At 38.9% G+C, this 18,204-nt stretch overlaps 1 protein-coding gene across 4 annotated transcripts in view; it reads left to right on the top strand.

Moving 5' to 3' along the window:
* The window catches only part of SIDT1 (SID1 transmembrane family member 1), a 92,998-nt gene that overhangs the window by 25,348 nt on the left and 49,446 nt on the right, over positions 1-18,204 (top strand). For 3 of the 4 annotated variants that reach the window (XM_057546052.1, XM_057546050.1, XM_057546051.1), the window contains exons 3-7: positions 760-930; positions 10,684-10,729; positions 13,886-13,987; positions 14,604-14,687; positions 16,351-16,438. In XM_057546052.1, coding sequence (XP_057402035.1) covers positions 760-930; positions 10,684-10,729; positions 13,886-13,987; positions 14,604-14,687; positions 16,351-16,438 — 491 coding nt within the window. Of the gene's footprint in view, positions 1-759; positions 931-10,683; positions 10,730-13,885; positions 13,989-14,603; positions 14,688-16,287; positions 16,439-18,204 lie in introns of those variants that run through there. The other variant, XM_057546053.1, reaches the window with a different exon arrangement.

Raw genomic sequence — 18,204 nt, 5'->3', positions numbered from 1 at the left:
GTTCTACCCAGAATGTTCTGTTACTCTTGGTTGGTTAGCAGGTCATCCACCAAGGTCAGGGCTGGGTCCCACAGTCAACTTCAATGAGTGACACCTCCCCCAATTCTTCATAATGTTCACCAAGTGTACTTTCTTTATCCCATAATATTTATTGAGCGCTACTAAATGATAGATGCTAGGGATACAGTGGTGGAAGACAACAGCGAAATCCCTGCCTCATGGAATCTATATTTTTGCAGGGGAAGCTGTATAAGGCACTAGAGCACTAACAAGAACAAACCAGAAGGCATGCAGACATGGGCACATAGTACAGTGTTAAATCATTTTTGAAGGTTAAGACATGTGAGGATTGAAATACTGACTCTAATGCCCTGACTTGGACTCTGGGGCTTTCTTTATGTTCATTTAGCAAAAGCTTGAAGATCGGAAAAATGGAATCAACTGGTTGTTTTATCAGAACAGTTTTCCCTTCAAAATCTGATAATTTTCCTGACTGAATTAGGAGGATGATTTGGTAATGAAGACACCTAAGTGAACTGCTCAGCACTCAACAGCCCTCATATCTGTGTTATAATGTCACACAATGTGTGCCAAACACAGTAGCTCTAAAATTACTATCAGTAGGTCCAGTATGAAATTTTAAATATAAGGACTTGGAAAGAAGTTCAGGGAGAAGTGAAACGAGATGTTCCTTTCCCTGCTCGTTCATTGAGTGTCTTTCTCCTTCTCGCTGGCTTTTCTCTCCACTGGCTGCTGCAGATACCAGAGGAGATACAACTACCAGGAAGTGAGCCGCACCTTATGTCCCTCAGAAGCAACCAATGAAACGGGGCCTCTGGAGCAACTGATATTTGTAGATGTCGCATCCATGGCGCCCCTGGGTGCCCAGTACAGACTGCTGGTTACCAAGATCAAGCACTTCCAGCTGCAGTAAGCGGGACTCCTTGTGGCCTTTCTCTGTTCGCTTGTCTGCTCTTCCTGAGCTTGTCTGTGCTCAGTCCAGCTTCCTTCCTCCCAGATCAGCACTCCAGAAGGAAATCATCCACTTGGCATATTGTCTTAGCAACTTCTCAACTCTCCTGTGCACAGCTGGGCAGCAGGGCCTTAATCTGTGTAAGGGGGAAGCAGTAGGGGACCGGAGCAGAGCAGAGGGAGGTGCACCTGATAGGTGTATCTGTTCCTGGGCATCTGTGAGGGCCCCCTCCTGTCTGTCGTCCAAGCAAGTGTGACATCCAAGCACTAGTGATGGGTACTTCTGTGTCACTCACCAGTGCCACTCTCCTGAAAGAAGTTTTGGTTTTGTTTTAAGGAAGATCTTAAGCTATTTTTCTTACCCTTATTACTATTCCAGTTTTCTCCTTCTGGTTAGGAATGTATACAGGTTGAAAATAATATGTTATGTGGCTTTGTGTGAAAACTTATGACTGTTTCCTCCTTCTCCTTGCTCTACCATCCTTTGAAACCAAATCAGCCAGGATACAGCATCTTGAATTGTTTATATTAGACATGGAGTATAATAAATTCAGTGGAGGGCATTGTCTCTAAGGGATCTATTCTCTCCCAGAGTTAGTCGCATAAAATATTGCATAAATCTGTGTGAAAATGTAAACAGAAAGGCTAAGATTATTCCTTAATAAGGCCAGAAACTTCAGGGAGTTTCCTGCCCTATCCTACTCTAAGTTCAAGGTTTCTCAAGGGTTCAAACCATTCCCTCCCCTCTCAGTGTTTTAAATAAAATTTTTAAAAAATATGTCATTAAATTGGTCATATTAAAATTTTAATTTGTACTCATCAAAAGGTATCATTAAGAGAACAAAAAGACAAGCCATAGACTAGAGAATATGTTTCCAACACTAACTAACAAAGGGCTCATATGCAGAATATATAAAGAACCCCTACAAATCAAAAAGAAAACACTGGCAAGCTTTTGGCTGTTGTCCCCAGTACCACCCACCCTTCCGTGGCTCTGGCTTCTTCTGGGCAAGAATCTTGGAGCCTATGAGTCTGAGCACTGCTCAGAGTGGGGGCTGGCACCCAGGTGGGTGCAAGGTTCAGACTCCGCTTCAGTGAAATAAATAGATTCTCTGAGGCAAAAATGAGGAGATCTCAGGAACAGAAACGATACTTGAGACTTTGACCTCTCACTAGAACTTTGGGACAGAGACAGAAGGTCTCAGAAGGGGAATCAATGTTTATATTTACCCAATGAAAATAAATGACATATAAATAGACTCAAATATGCCAAGTAAAAGACTAAGAATGTCAAATGGGATTTAGAAAAAAAGAAAGCTAAATATATGTTGCTTACAAGAGTACAATCTTTAAAAAGAATGTATAAATGTAAATAAAAGGATAGTAAAAGAAATACCATACTGATACTAAACAAAAGAAAGTTGATGTATTATATCACATTATACAAGATATTCCTTAATGCAAGAAACATTATTAGATATAGAGAGACATTCCTATTTCTAAAATAATCGTTTACCAGGAAGACAAATTTAAATTCTAAACTTCTGTGTACCTAGTAATATCACTTCAAAATATACAAAGCAAAAATTGCAGAATGGGAAGAAGAAGTGTACAAATTCACAATCTTTGTGGTAGTCTTCTCTATAGCTAATAAAATAACAAACCAAAATTGTAAAATGTATGTACAGGGTTCCCCCACTATGTGAAAGTAGAGTGTTCCTGTGAAACCTTTTATAAGCCAAATGATATTAAGCAAAGAAGCAATTACCTTAGGACACATCTTGCTAACAGATGCAAAGAATAAATTGAGATAAAGCACAGAGGTTCCCAGACACAATTCCCAGCTATGGTGGCTTGATGCTGAGATGCTGAGTGTAGTTCCAGGGAAGGCAGTGGCGGTGCCGCTCTCACCGCTCAGGGCGCACACTGCAAAACAAACGCTGAGCACTGTTTTCGCATTTCATCTTTTTTCATAAAAGCAAAAATCTTCAGATTTCTTTCAATTAGTGAAAACAGATACTAAGGTAGCAAGTTGGCATAAAGCGAATTTTCAAAAAGTGAAGGATAGCGGTATGCAGTACCTAGAACAAATATTGGCAAACCATGGCCCACATACTAGCCAATGGTTTTTGTAAATAAAGTTTTATTGGAACATAGCCCTACCCATTCATTTACATATTGTCTCTGGCTGCTTTCATACTACAATGGCATAGTTGAGTAGTTGGGACAGAGAAATTATGGCCTGCAAGCCTAAAATATTTACTATCTGGCCCTTTTAGAAAAAATTTGCCAACACCTGCTATAAAAGAGCAGATCAACATGATTAACAAACTTGAGCTAATTAATGTATTTTGAAAACTGCATCTCAAAATGATAGAATGCCTAAGCTTTAGAAAATATACATATCCAAACTTCTGGGATGCAACTAAAGCACTGCTTACAGGAAAATGTATAGCTTCAAATGTATATGTCAGAAAAGACAAATGGCTGAAAATCATTGTGTTAAGTACCCATTCTAAGAAGTTAGAAAAAGAACTGAAAATAAAATTCAAAGAAAGTGTAAGTAAGTACTAAAATAAGAGCACAAAACAATGAAATAGAGAACAAATTAACAATGGACAAAATCAACCAAACCACAGGTCAACTATTTAAAATGACTAGTATTATTTTTATAATTGTTTTCTAAAAAATAAAAAAGACAGGCAAGCTCATTGGAAAAAAAATAGGCAAGAGACTTAAACAGACACTTCACCAAAGAAACTATACAAATGGTCCAAAAACATAACCTCATCAGCTGTCAGAAATGCAAATTAAAACCATAATGAGATTCCACTGCACCTACCAAACTGCTATACTTTGAAAGGACTGACAATGCAGTTCCACTCCTAGTTATATACCCATCTCCTAGATACATAATTGTGCTGTTCATTCGAGGAATATCAGACAACAATAAAAACAAACTATTTTTGTACCTAACAACATGAATAAATCTCACAAACAAAATGTTGAGCAAAAGAAGCCAGACAAAAGGAATACACACTGTTTGATTCCATTTATATAAAGTTTAAAAACAGGTGAAACTATTCTGTAATATTAGAAGTTAGGACAGTGGTACCGTCAGGGAGGAAAGAAGTACATGGCTATGTTTACTTAGTGAGAATTCTTTCAGATATATACTTATGACTTGTTATCTATATGTTTGTTACACTTCAATAAAAAGATTAATTTTTTAAAAATAAGAATATTTTAGAATATTTACATACTACTTTTTTGCAGCTTATTTTTCTGGTCATAATGTTCTGCTCTATTATAAAGCTCTCCTTAAATTTTCTAAGGCAGTTTATTCTGAAGTCTGTAGCCAGTGGAGTTGCTGATATGAATCAAATATTTATCTTGGTCCTCTCTACACCCCTTGACAGTGTATACCCATAGATACAGATGGACAGATAGATTAATGAATGGTCAGAAGGATGGTGAAGTAGTTACAGCATTTTTTTCCAAGTCCCTCCGTTAATTTTGGTGTAGAAAAAAGTGATGTGATAATTTCAAGAGCAAAGAACCACCCCCCCAAAAAAGGCAGAAAAAGATCAATTATATGAGTCTCTAGGAGGGAGGTTTGAGCATTATAGTATATATATTTTTAAGGTTCTCCAAGTGATTCTAATGTGCAGCAGAGTTGAGAACAACTACCTTTAAGCAATTTCTAAATGTGGTGCTTGTGTTTAATTGTTTTAATAACTAAATTTATTTGTGATATTAAACAGTATGGGAATTCGTGCTCATAATTTGAAGGAGGTGGCAGCACATTACCCGAACAGAGTGCATTTTGAACTTTGGAGAACCCCTGCATTTACTAATTGGTCTCTGTGTGTCTGACCTGTCGCTGTCACCTGGTAGTAGTGTACTTGAATTCTAGGGCTGGTATCTGTGAGGCTAATTAGACCCTTTGGAGAACTGAATTCTGTGAAATTGAAGCCATAAGGTCACAACTCTGTGAGAGGGTTATTGAATGATACGCATGTGGTGAAACTACAAGTCTATTCCCTCATATTGTTTTCTGTTTCCGCCTCTCACAATGTGACCTGACCTCGGCAACCAGACATGCAGAGCATTTCAAAATGCCCACAGTTACCAGGGGTTTTATGCGAATAAGATAAGCCCGAGAAGAGATGGTAACTGAGATATATGTGTCTCTTCCTCCCTGGCTCTGGATTGTCCCACACCAGCCTTACTGGAAACTCAGAAATCCAGAGGGTGATGGTAACAGGCAAGAGCTGAGGAGTGTGGGGAGATCTGAACTCAGGTATTGAGAGAAACACTGAAGAACTAACTCAAATTTCCCAACATTGCAGTTTCTGTTGTATGTTTTTCAGTGGCAGACTACAAGTGTTGTTTTTTTTTTCTAGAATCATAAATTTTTAGAAGGACCTTTGGGAATTGAATCCACTCATTTCATTTTTACAGATGAGCAAACTGATGCCCAGAGAGGTTAAGTGATTTGTCCAAACTCACACAGCCAGGAAAGGACAAAATCAAAATTAGATTCGACCTCTGACTTGCAGTTCTGAGCTGTTCCCACTATACCATGCTATTTCTACTTTCTGTTTAACACTGTCCTCCTAATTTTTGTTGCCCTAAGTATGTTTCTCAAGTCCATGAAGCATTTATTTATTTAAATCCAGCTTAAAAAATTAACTTCTGCCTTAAAGCATTACTCCTTGCCGTCTTAACTCTCCCCAGCCTGCCTCCACACATGCACATACACCAGCTTTGCCCCTACTCCTTTTCCCAGACCCCATTGCCCTGGCGCTCAGTGCTGCAGAGTGTGAAGTTGCAGATAGGGACGAGCAGGAGGCTGCAGGAACAGGCAGGCACCTGATCCTGGGGTGGGAGGCGCTTGGAAGGGCTGTTGGGAATTCTCTGGTGGTCCAGTGATTAGGACTCCATGCTTTCACTGCCGTGGGCCTGGGTTCGATCTCACAAGCCATGTGGCTCGGCCAAAAAAAAAAAAAAAGATATTCCCAAGAATGGAAAATGCATGACAGATAGATAGTTTAAAAAGAAAAAGAAAGAAATTTAGACAGTTGTCTATGTTGTGATATTTGTATGGATAATGGATTTGAGCGGGACTAGACTGGATGCAGAGAAATTAGAAGGCTGATGCCGTGGTCAAGATAAATAATGAAATGAACTGAAGAATTTAGAGGTGAAGTTGACAAAACGTGATTGGATATTCAGGGTAAGGGAAATGGGAGAGTCTAGCATGACCATCTAACTTGTAGATGGTGGTGCCCCTAAGAGAAAATGAGAATTTTGAGGAGGGAAGGAAAAGATGGTAAGTTCACTTTGGGACATGTTGAACTTGAAGTGCAGTGCCTGGCAGAGTGCTGAACTTATACAGCACGATGCTCAGGAGAGAGGGCTGAGCGACAGACAGGCCACTGAGTAGAAGCTTCAGGAAGGCTGGTCCATACGGTGCCTGAGGTGGAGTTACAGGAGGTAAGGGGAGAAACAGGCAGTACCCAGTCCTTGATCTTTGAGATATTTTTGCTGCACCAGGCAGTTTAGACTTCATCTTTAAGGTTATGGGAGCCACTAAAAGATTTTAAGCAACAGAATATCCTGAACAGGTCTGATTTTTGAGATAACTTTAGTAGTCGTGTAGAAGATGAACTGGAGAGAAGAGGGTAGAGGCACGCAGACAAATAAAAAGTTTGAACAGAGAAGAATTAAAAAATTATTAGGACCTGAACATATCATGGCAGCAACAAAGTTGTAAGGGAGAAAAAGAGTCAAGTAATACACATGGGGATAATTCACAGATTCAAAAATACATGTGGCAGAATCAAAAATATAGTCTTACATGAGTACTTAAAGCCTTCAACCCTCCTCTAGCCTTCTAAGTAGGGATCTTGAGTCTTTGTTTTGAGAGAGAGTTCTGAGTGCGATAGCTCAGCTACTATGCTGTGAAAAGTTAATAGATTTTTGAGGAAATGGATGAGTAAAGAGGCTTTTAGACCATTTTGCTATATGTCATCCTATGTAATGGCCCTTTGGTATTTTGGGGTAGAGTACAGTAATGATTTACATTGTTTTTCAGTTTTGTTTTTTTTTTTTCTTATTGGATGCTCTACTGAGCAAAGACAGTGCTTCAGGTGGGAGCAGGTGCATCCAGGTTACACTAGAATCAGTAAGACGGTGAGCAGTCAGCTGTGGAAGGGATAAAAACGGAATCCAAGACAACTCCAACAATGATGTCAGAATTCGGTGAGGCTTATCAACAGACGTGGCAGGTCAGGGTCAGGGAAAGGGGAGTACATTCCATTTTGATCATATGTTGTTTGAGATGCTTGAGGGCCGGTGAAGTGCAGAAGCCCAGCAGAGAAACACTCTTCTGTGACTGGAGCTCAGGAGATAGCCCTGGGCTGGACATGGAAACTTGTGATTCACTAGCATTGTTGTGGTTTTGGTGGCAACTGAATATTTATATATATGGATTTTATGGCAATTATAATATATATAATTATACATATATGAATGAAGATGTATGTGGCTAAGGGAAACGAGGAGATCAAGAACAGGACTGTGGGTCACCTTCTCATATAAGGGATGGTCTGAGAAATAGGAGCTCTCAGAAGAAGCTGAGTCGGCATAGTCAGATGTGTGGAAGAAAACCCAGGAAAGCAGGGGTCACAGAGCCCACAGGAGGAAGTTCTAAGACAGAGGAAGTGGCTGTCAGTGTCAGCTGTCACAGGCAGGTAAAGAAAGTTAGGGACTAAGTCACTGGATTTAGCTACAAGGAGGTGACGGGCAACCTCAGGGAGATGCTGGAAAAAGAATCCTGACAGCAGTGGGGAGAGGAAAGAATGAATGAGGGATGGGAGCAGAGCACTCTTTGAAGAGGCTGGTTGTGAAGGAGAAGGAGGATACAGAATGACATCAAAGGAGAGAAATTTGGGGAAGAGAGGGCAATTTTGGGGGGTGCTTTTGTTTGTTATTTATTTTGAAAATGGTTGAGACTAGAGTATATTTATAAACCAAGGAGTAGAAAGGCAGATAGAATTTATAGGAGAGTTGGATTTTTGTAGAAGCAACGTCCCAGAGGAGGGAAGAAAAGACAGGATTTAGCACATGCATGGAGAGTTTATACTTCAACCAGAGCCTTGAGGTGGAGGGTTACAGATGATGGAGGGTTAGGGAAAGATTTGGGATAAGCAAAGGCAGTTCATGACAGATGGCAGTAAGGAGATAACAGGAAATGATACTCTGAAGTCCATAGTCCAAGTGAATAACCAGTGTAATTTCCTTCGATATAGTGAGGGTTTTGAATGCTCACCGTGCTCTGTGCTAGGGGCTTGCTGTCAGAAGATGAATATCATGCCCTGAATCTCACAGTCCTCTCTGTACTCACCTCAAAAATGACTTAGTTTCTGTCTCTGCCTGTCTTTCCACTTACCCTTTCTTCCCATCCCCCCTTCCTTTTCCTTCTGTTTTATTACTCTCCTGTAGATATTTCTCCCCCTTCTCTCTCCCTTCCCCATGGGCCCTTTCCTCCCTCTTCTCCTGTCTCCCTTCCCTGCACACCCATCTCTCTTCACTCCTCTGTTCCTTTTCTCTTTCCCTCTCCCTCAAACTAGCCAAAATGAGGAAACAAAATTAGCTTTTGGGTTTTCTTATTTATTGAATAAACTTTTGTTTCCTGTGTTTAATTTTTTCAAATAAGTCAAAAATTGTGTACTTCCTTCTCTAAAACTAAAGGTGTACATGTGTCTCAATTAGATTTGTTCTGTTGCTTAATGACACCTGATAAAATAAACCTTCCTCACCTCCACTGAGGCCCATGGGGAAGGAAACAGAACCTTTCATCTGCAACAGGCACCATGTTTATTTTGCACACACTGTTGACTCCATGAGAAAGAGAAGACTTAAATGTGATAGTCTTAAAGAAAATAAAGTGTTTTCAAAGTTTGTATGTGTTGTACTAGTAAAGCAAACATAAAGAACAAGAAAAAAAAAACAAAATTCCTATCAATGTCCACACATTCAATGTTATAACTGGAATTCAAATGACAGGGGAGAATTTAAAAACAAATTACTGGCCAAAGAAAACTGTTTGCTTCTGGAAATCTTACACTGTCTGTTGCCAGCCAAGAAAATCACTCTCCTCTTCGTTCCCCTGACCTGGCAACAAACAGAATTGAGGGCCCCCTGTTGCCCTGGTAACAGCAGATGACACTCCCCACACGCTGAGAGCCACACACAGCACCGCCAGTCCAGACTCTGGCTGTGGAATCTCAGGAGCACACACACAACTGGATTTGACACTGACTTTGGCTTCTTTAGGTGACTTAAGATCACGAGTTATTAACCATATGTCAGCAGAACCAATCCTTGACTCTGATGATGATTTCTATTGAGAGTGAATATATACAAATTGTATCCATTGCTAAATTCTGAGCCTCCTCTGCTGACAGCCTGAATTGTTCGTCATTACCTTTAGAAATAGTGCTCAAATTTTATGACTTCTAAACAACACCTCCAATTATAAACTTCATGCTTAAATGTCCTGACATGCCCTTTCTAAAGGAATCTTTAATAAAAATTTTAAACTATTTAATTTTTATAAAAGGAAAATTAGCAGTGGAGAGAAAGACTCCTTAGCACTGGGGGATAAAGCTGGGGAAGGACCCCAGAAGAAGTTCAGGTTCAGGTTCCCAGAAGTGCAGGTCACATTGGACAGTTGGGATCATGACATTCCCCAGACGCAGGCATTGAGAGTGCAGTGGGCATGTGTGAGTGATCTTCACAACTAAAAATGAGGCAAGAACCAGAAAGAACAAAAGCCCCAAACAGCCCTCTCATGACTACAGAGAAGACCAAATTTCTCTTTGTTTTCCAGCCTCTTGAACTGTTCACATATGTTCCTTCCAATAGCGCTCTACGCTACAGATGTATGGTTCCCATATGCTCCTCACACTCTCCTTTCCTCAGTACTGGATCATTTCTGTCTTTCACAGAAGAATGAAAATATCTAATAAAATATCTAATAAAATAATTCACAGCAAATTAATAATTGGAGAGAAAATAACTTCATTATATTCTTTTGGTGGTATGTGCATTTTAAGAAGGGTCTTAGAAGGCAATGCCTAACCCAAAGAGGACACAACCTTGGAGGGAAATGTAGACAACTGGGGGTGCTTGGGGGCAGGAAGAGTATGCTCCTATCCCTAGAGACCCTCCCATGGTGATTATCTATCCACCAGAATTTTTAAAAAGTGATCTTTTGCCATGGACACATCAAAATTTTGAAGTGCTATCTGAATTATGCAAATGAACCTCAAACCTTCTTTTCCTCTTTCAGACCACTTCTGATACCTAAACCCTGTACTTGATTGTAAAATCTTAAGAGAATCCAAAGACAAATGTGTCTATAAAAGTCAACAAAGTACTTACTTGTATAGGTATGACTTCATGGGTTTACAAAGACATAAAATTGATCCCTTCCCCAATTTGATCATTCTTGAGAGTTGAAACCAGCAAGTTCCCATGCAGCGTACTTTGTCACTTTTATGGGCCCAGAACTCCTTTCTCAAAGGGTTGGGTTTTCCTTGCATCTAGTTTAAGATTTTTTTTAATAAGTAATTTTTGCTTGCTAACTTATGCTTTTCTTTCACTTTTCCCACTTCTCCCTCTCCCCCTTATATTTCTCAGGACAAATGTTGCCTTTCACTTCACTGCCAGTCCCTCTCAACCCCAGGTAAGTTAAGGGCTTCAGGGTTATCATGATTCTTCCTGTTGGTGTTACCCAAAGAAACCATGGCAACAGGTAGAGTTAGCATGTGATGTTGCCCTTGATCTTTCACAACATGAGCTATATTTGTACTTTTGGAATGTTGTTCATGTAACTGGGATTTTAGACATACCTTTAACCTTATCACTTGAATTGGTGTAAAATGGGAGGCATGAAGTATTTGCAGATGTTCCTTGGCTCAACCTTCATTCATAAAATTGTGGGCCTACTATGTACCAAGTACAGTGTTAGACTGTACTAGGCGCCAGGAATAGAATGATGAAGAAGAGACAGGTGCAACTTCTGCCCTCATGGACCTTATAATCAGGGTTGGGGGTGGGGAGACAAAGAGTGGAAGACCACCACTAAACAGATACAAAAATAATCAATTTATCTGAAAGTACAATAAAAATGAGACAGATTTTAATTTCTACAGTGTTATGGGTAAAATTAATTAGTTTCTCCTGTCATTAAGAAAGAACAGGAATGCTGACAAAAATTATTAGAAGAATTAGATATTTGTGGTGTGCTCTCCATTAGGCCATAATCATAAACAGACTAAATAGATGAAAACTTTGATTGACTCAGGCTGCTTTTCTGGTGACACTTCTAGCTACCTTCCTTTTTCCTTTCATAGCTTCTGAAAGAGTGAAGTTTATGCAATAGCAAGTTTAAAACAGATTTATTTAATGTCCTGATATTTATTATAAGTCTTCTGTAGGCTGTAATGCAACTTTGTCAAAAATGGCCTTGGATAAACTGTACTAAAACTGGGATTAACATATTATATGGATAACGTTGTAAATCTGTTACAACCACTTGTGAGCTGGTGGATATTTAACAACTGGTTCTTAGAGTGAAAGCCCTGTTTTGTAGCGTTTGCCCGTTTCTGCAGTATAAATACCTCCACTCTGGCGGATTTCAAGCTGCCAGTGTGACATCATTGAACACAGAGTTTGGAATCGATGTGCACAATCAGCTCCCCAGACCTGCAAGAGCCAACTCCAGCACACCTTGAAGAGTTAAATTTCCCATCAGTGAAAGCCTCCACAGTGCATATATGCTGCCACCCACTGACAGAAGAGGACTACAGTCCCACGATCCATCGCCCTCAGAGTATTAGCCACTTAATTCATGAAATATTTGAAAGCACTAGTTGCTAGGTGCAATGGGAGATATCTATATAGAAAGGGAGGGGAAAACTTGTACCCCAACTGCAGAAAGAGTACAGTCTAATAGTCCTGTGGAAAGCTATAATAAATATGATAGACTGAATGTCGTGATGTACTTTGTAGACTGAAAATCAGTGATGATTATATATTACAGCTTCTTTCTATTTTAAAGAAGTATTAAACACTAAAGCCCAAATAATTTGTATATAAATCACAAACTAGAGTAAAATATACTTAAAACAAACGCATGAAACAAAATAGAAATTCTTTGACATCTCTGAAGGCCTTACTTTACTCGTAACTGTTCCCATTTTGGCCTATATTTTATAACCTCTTCAACTGTAGGAAAAATTTTCTGTTCCTGTAAGTCCACCCAAACTATTGCACATACTCAGACAACCTGATTCACCACTGTCTGCCTCTATTCCTGCAGATAGAAGCAGGTTACAGAAACTGGATAGATAATCAGGACACAAGATGGTGATTTTTAGCCTAAATTCTAGGCATTGCTTTGGATCCTTGTCACTTGCTTCTTTCTGGTAAAAGTAGATTATCAAGGCAAGGGGTTTATTTATTTGGGCTTTATGGTAATTTAAAGGTAAAAAACGATTAGTAATACCTTGGTATACAGATAAGGCTTCGGTAGATGCCTACAGCTTGAACAAAACCAACTCCTAGAATATACAGGCATATATGTGATGCTCATTACTGCTAATAGTAACCATAATAATGCTTTTGAGTTACAAAGTATGGTTCCCCTAAGAACCAAGAACGCCTCTTGGGAATTCCAGAGTATTCACCTTTGGAAGAGCCCTGTATTATATGTATTTGAATCAAGCTCCAAAATCAAAGCACAAAAATGAAGTGGGTTCTTAAGAGTGTTGCCATCTGTTACAAGGCATGAACAGACCTCCAAAAAGTAGCGTTAATGACACTCTTTAATCTTGAGATGATTTTTTTCCCCATCAGAAGGCTTTGGATTGTTGAAAAAGTTCTATTTTTATTGCTCTGGTTCTCAGAATAAGGTTAATAAAGAGGATGTTGGAATGCAAAATGAAGTTTTAACGGGTTTTGCTTCTCCTTTAAAGTGATAGATTTACTAAAGCCCTAGGATAGGGGTTTGCTTTGTTTGTTTTCCTCAAAATTTTAATCATGTATTTCATGTCAAGCTTCTCAACCAGTTTCTATATTTATAACTACTGGGCAGAAGTCCCCTTTCTTCATTATTAGCAACATGTTTAAGGCTTAGAGTTAATAAATTTTTCCAGTGGATTAGTAGGTAAATAGTGTAACTTTTGTCTATCATAAATGTTTCCTTATTCTGATATTTGAGAAATACTTCTGCCCAAAATTGTGAACATATTTCAGGAGGCTAGATGTAGGGCTTGGTCTTTGAATCTAAATGTCATCTCACTGGATTCCAGCCAGGAAATAGATTCTTTGGCAACAAAGTCTAAGGGAAGGGTGGGTCTAGTGCTAATTCTTGCCTATGGGAAGGTGGTTAAGATTCTTGAAGAACAGGCTTATCTGCTTTTCAAGGAGGAGCTTCATATTTCAAAATGACCGCACAGAGGCAAACCTCAAACCTCTCCTGTCACATTTCACATATCTCTAATTCAAAGGGTTGGGGGCATCTTCTTAAGTCAAAATTGGAATGAAGAGTAGCAAAGTTTAGATGAGAAGGAAAAACCATAAAAAAATATGGCAATATTGTATGAAATGTCTCCTTTCTCTTGTTCACTGCTGTGTTCCTAGTGCCTGAGCCCTGCACAGAGCATTTGCTCAATATGCAAGAGATGAATGGCTGACTGAATTACTGGAGGCTTACTGAGATTCACATCTGAACTTTGTGCTTAATATTTGAGGAAACCACCTTGTTCATGGGAAAATAGCTTGAGTTTTTGATCGTAAACATTTCTTAACAAATCCTGTCCTTTTTTTTTATTCTTAGTATTTTCTATACAAATTTCCTGAAGATGTGGACTCAGTTATCATTAAAGTTGTGTCTGAAATGGCTTATCCATGCTCTGTTGTCTCAGTCCAGAATATCATGGTGAGTCTTCATAACCTGTCAACCTTCCAATATGGAGTACCATATTGTCCCAGGATAAATGAGAGAGAAGGGTGAGCACCATGTCATCCTCGTACTACATATTCCTGACAAAACTGCTAAATAATAAAAACAGTATCTTGTGCACACAAGTGGACAGTCTGTGTCTGTAGACATTGATCTGGGGAGACAGAGAGCAGTTGACTCCTCACCAAAATAAACAAAGGAAGGAAGGGAGGGAGGGAGGATCATGACAGAGAACAAGGAAGACCAACTTGTGGGCTGCACAAGAAAAACAGAAACCTGTTTGTTCTATTTTTTTTTAATTTTTATTGTGTCATTAGGCCCTTTCTGTCTCATATGGTGTTAATAAAAAATGAGAAAGGTGTGATATACTTTAAGATGATCTTTTCAGTTCTCTTTGATATGAAGTGTCCTTGACTTCAGAGGACAAGGCACCAAGTTTTAGGAGGACTATTTCATGACTGTTCTGGGGGAAAACTCTTCATGGTTTCTGGCTCAGTAGGGACCCCCTCCCCTGTGATCCAGGTGGCATATGTGGTATGTATACTATGACATTAGTGATGCTTTCCTTTTTTATCCCTCATGCATGTTACAGTGCCCAGTGTATGATCTTGACCACAATGTAGAATTTAATGGTGTCTATCAGTCCATGACCAAGAAAGCTGCCATCACACTACAGGTGAGACATCGCTTCTGTGGTTGTTACTGTCAATGACAATGCACAGTTTATAATCAGATTACCTACTGGACCAGTCAGGTTACCTGCTGGACTTAGAAAAACCTAAGGGATTACCGCTCACTGTGTGCCTTGAATCTCTTTCCTTTCTGATTGATTTTAAAACAAAGATTGCTACACCTGAAATCAAAGCCTTGGTGATAGTAGACACTGCTACTCTGCCAGGTGCTCCATTTCCCTTGGGGAATCTTGGGAACCTGTGATGCAGTGGGACATGTGTCTGACAGATTGCTTAGAGAATTAAGGGCAAAAGATTCCAATCTACCCAATGGGGGATGCCGGTTTAGGGTAAAGTTTATCTGATCCATTTAAAACAACTAAATATATGCTACTAAAACAATATTTTAAATCAACTATCCTTCAATTGAAAAAAAACATATTGTAACCAAAAAATAACTTCAACTCTGGACAGAATGGATAGATTCAAAGGAATATGAACCACATTTGTGCAGAAGTTTGCCCTTTTGGTATTATAATTAAATTATTATTTCAATGGTAATTTTATAGCAAAAATGTACAGACATCATGTCAGCATATTTTCAAAGAGATTCTCTCCCTGGCTTTAGAGCGGTACTTACTTGGGGTACCTGCAATTTGATCTGTTCTCTAGGTAAAGAGATACTGTTTATTGAATAGCAGGCCATGAATGAGGAGAGGTTAATTATAATTGAGGTATCAGACCAAAAAACTTCTGTTAGTCAGGCTTTTATTTTTAATGTCTCAGATTCGATATCTCAAATATCTGCTCTTGTTTTTAGTATTTTTTTTTCCTTAGCACATCAGCATTATGTGGTCCCAAATTTAAAAAGACAAAAAAATAACCACAGTAGGAAACACAGACTTTGCATCATCCGGACACTAAATTAATGAAGTACAGATCATATCAGTACATTCCTACTTTCAATATGTTTGGCAATAAGTTATTACTTCTCTTTTGGACCCATGATTCAGTATTGGGCCATTTTCTCAGTGGGTTAAACATAATATCAGAAATTTGGGAATAATAAAAAAAATCAGAGTTGTATAAATATACTGGACCTTAAAGATTATCTTGTCAACCATGCTTCATTCATGGATACGAAATTGGGACACAGAGAAGCCCACTTAGAAAAAGTCAAAGCCAGGACTGTAACTCAGGTCTCCTGACTTGAGTCTTTGCTTCCCTAACCTAAATTGTTTATTTAACTGCTGACTGTGTGACTTTTAGGAAAGTCATTTATCATTAAATTTTAAAATAATAAAAACTTAATATAGTGAAGCTAAAACTGCCCTAAAAAATAAAATTTATTAAAGAATTTAATATACAAGTATGAATTATTAAACATAGACTGTTGACATATATTTTATATGGGGTCTATTACAATTCTAAGCACTCAAGTGGGCACCGGACAGATTGAAATCAGAACAGTCTATTTACATAACTTCTTGGATATAACAATTATTTTATTATGGATAACCTGGAGTAGATCATGGGAATGTGAGAGTCCTTTCTAAGGAGTTAGGGAGCAGAGGTGAACTTTACTTTTCTTCTCTTTCCTCTTTTTTTTTTGCCCCCCACCATTATGGACTTTCTCCCTTCTTCTCACTATCTTTATGTCTTGTGCAGAAGAAGGATTTTCCAGGTGAGCAGTTCTATGTGGTGTTTGTGATAAAGCCTGAAGATTATGCCTGTGGAGGATCTTTCTTCATCCAGGGTAAGCAACAGTGAGGAGTATTTGTCTACTTAGAAAAACCTAACAGAATGGAATGGAAAGGAAGCCAAAAGCTCATTTTGGGCCCTTCTGGCCCCTTCCAACCATCTCTAGTTCCCACTAAGTGAGGGTCATCAGCAGTGGCTTGGCAAGGCAGTCTGAGACATACGTGAGAAAAAAATAAAGGGAAGAAAATAATAAATCTCAAGATATTATTGTTACTACAAAATGCCATTTAGTGCCTGAATCTTTTCAAAGTCTTGTACTCCCTCAGTTGGCCCAGTTGGCCCAGTTCACTCAGTTGGCCCTTTACTCAACAAATATTTACTACTGTGAAGTAATGATCTTATACAGCAGATCGAGGTCCATTTTCAAAGATCATTTTGGTAGCGAGCAGTAATGGAGCCACTTATATTTATCAGTAGTCATCATCTCCCCAAGGAAAATTCAGAGTTCTCAATTCCCATTGCCAAAATTGTACCCTTCAAGACAGTAAGTAAGCAAAGTAGGGCAACTTATCCCAATGGCAGGGGTTATGTCAGCTCTTAGGCATAGTACAAGTGGTTATGGGCAACTATGCACTAACTACCACGGGAATGGAATAGGCTGTTGATTGAAAACACAGACCCCCCAGCAGCTGATAGGCCATATGTGATCAACACGAAAAGTGTTTACTGTTGAGTGTAACATCGTTCCCTCAGTATTTAGGTGAATTTTCTTCTAATATATTCTTTAATCTCTTAATTACATAGCTCTAGAGTTTTGCCAACGTCCAATGTTCTTGGTAAACTATAAGTCCTTTGATGGCCATATAAGATAAAAACAAATTCTCACTGCCTAGAAAAATGCAAACCAACAGTGCAAGAGGGTTCCCTTTTCTCCATACCCTCTCCAGCATTTATTGTTTGTAGATTTTTTGATGATGGTCATTCTGACCAATGTGAGGTGATAGCTCATTGCAGTTTGATTTGCATTTCTCTAATGACTAGTGATGTTGAGCATCCTTTCACATGTTTGTTGGCAATCTGTATATCTTCTTTGGAGAAATGTCTTTTTAGGTCTTCTGCCCATTTTTGGATTGGGTTGTTTGTTTTTTTGATATTGAGCTGCATGAGCTGCTTGTATATTTTGGAGATTAATTCTTTGTCAGTTGCTTCATTTGCAAATATTTTCTCCCATTCTGAGTGTTGTCTTTTTGTCTTGTTTATGGTTTCCTTTGCTGTGCAAAAACTTTTAAGTTTCATTAGGTGGGAATGTAAATTGATACAGCCACTATGGAGAACAGTATGGAGGTTCCTTAAAAAACTAAAAATAGAACTACCATATGACCCAGCAATCCCACTACTGGGCATATACCCTGAGAAAACCATAATTCAAAAAGAGACATGTACCACAATGTTCATTGCAGCACTATTTACAATAGCCAGGACATGGAAGCAACCTAAGTGTCCATCAACAGATGAATGGATAAAGAAGATGCAGCACACATATACAGTGGAATATTACTCAGCCATAAAAAGGAACGAAACTGAGCTATTTGTAATGAGGTGGATGGACCTAGAGTCTGTCATACAGAGTGAAGTAAGTCAGAAAGAGAAAAACAAATACTGTATGCTAACACATATATGTGGACTATAAAAAAAACCAAAACAATGGTTCTGATGAACCTAGGGGCAGGACAGGAATAAAGACACAGACATAGAGAATGGACTTGAGGACACGGAGAGGGGGAAGGGTAAGCTGGGATGAAGTGAGAGAGTAGCATTGAC

Source organism: Balaenoptera acutorostrata, chromosome 4 (genome assembly GCF_949987535.1).
Source record: "Balaenoptera acutorostrata chromosome 4, mBalAcu1.1, whole genome shotgun sequence".
In the NCBI taxonomy this organism is placed as follows: Eukaryota; Metazoa; Chordata; class Mammalia; order Artiodactyla; family Balaenopteridae; genus Balaenoptera; species Balaenoptera acutorostrata.
This window is presented reverse-complemented; position numbering and strand designations above follow the sequence as displayed.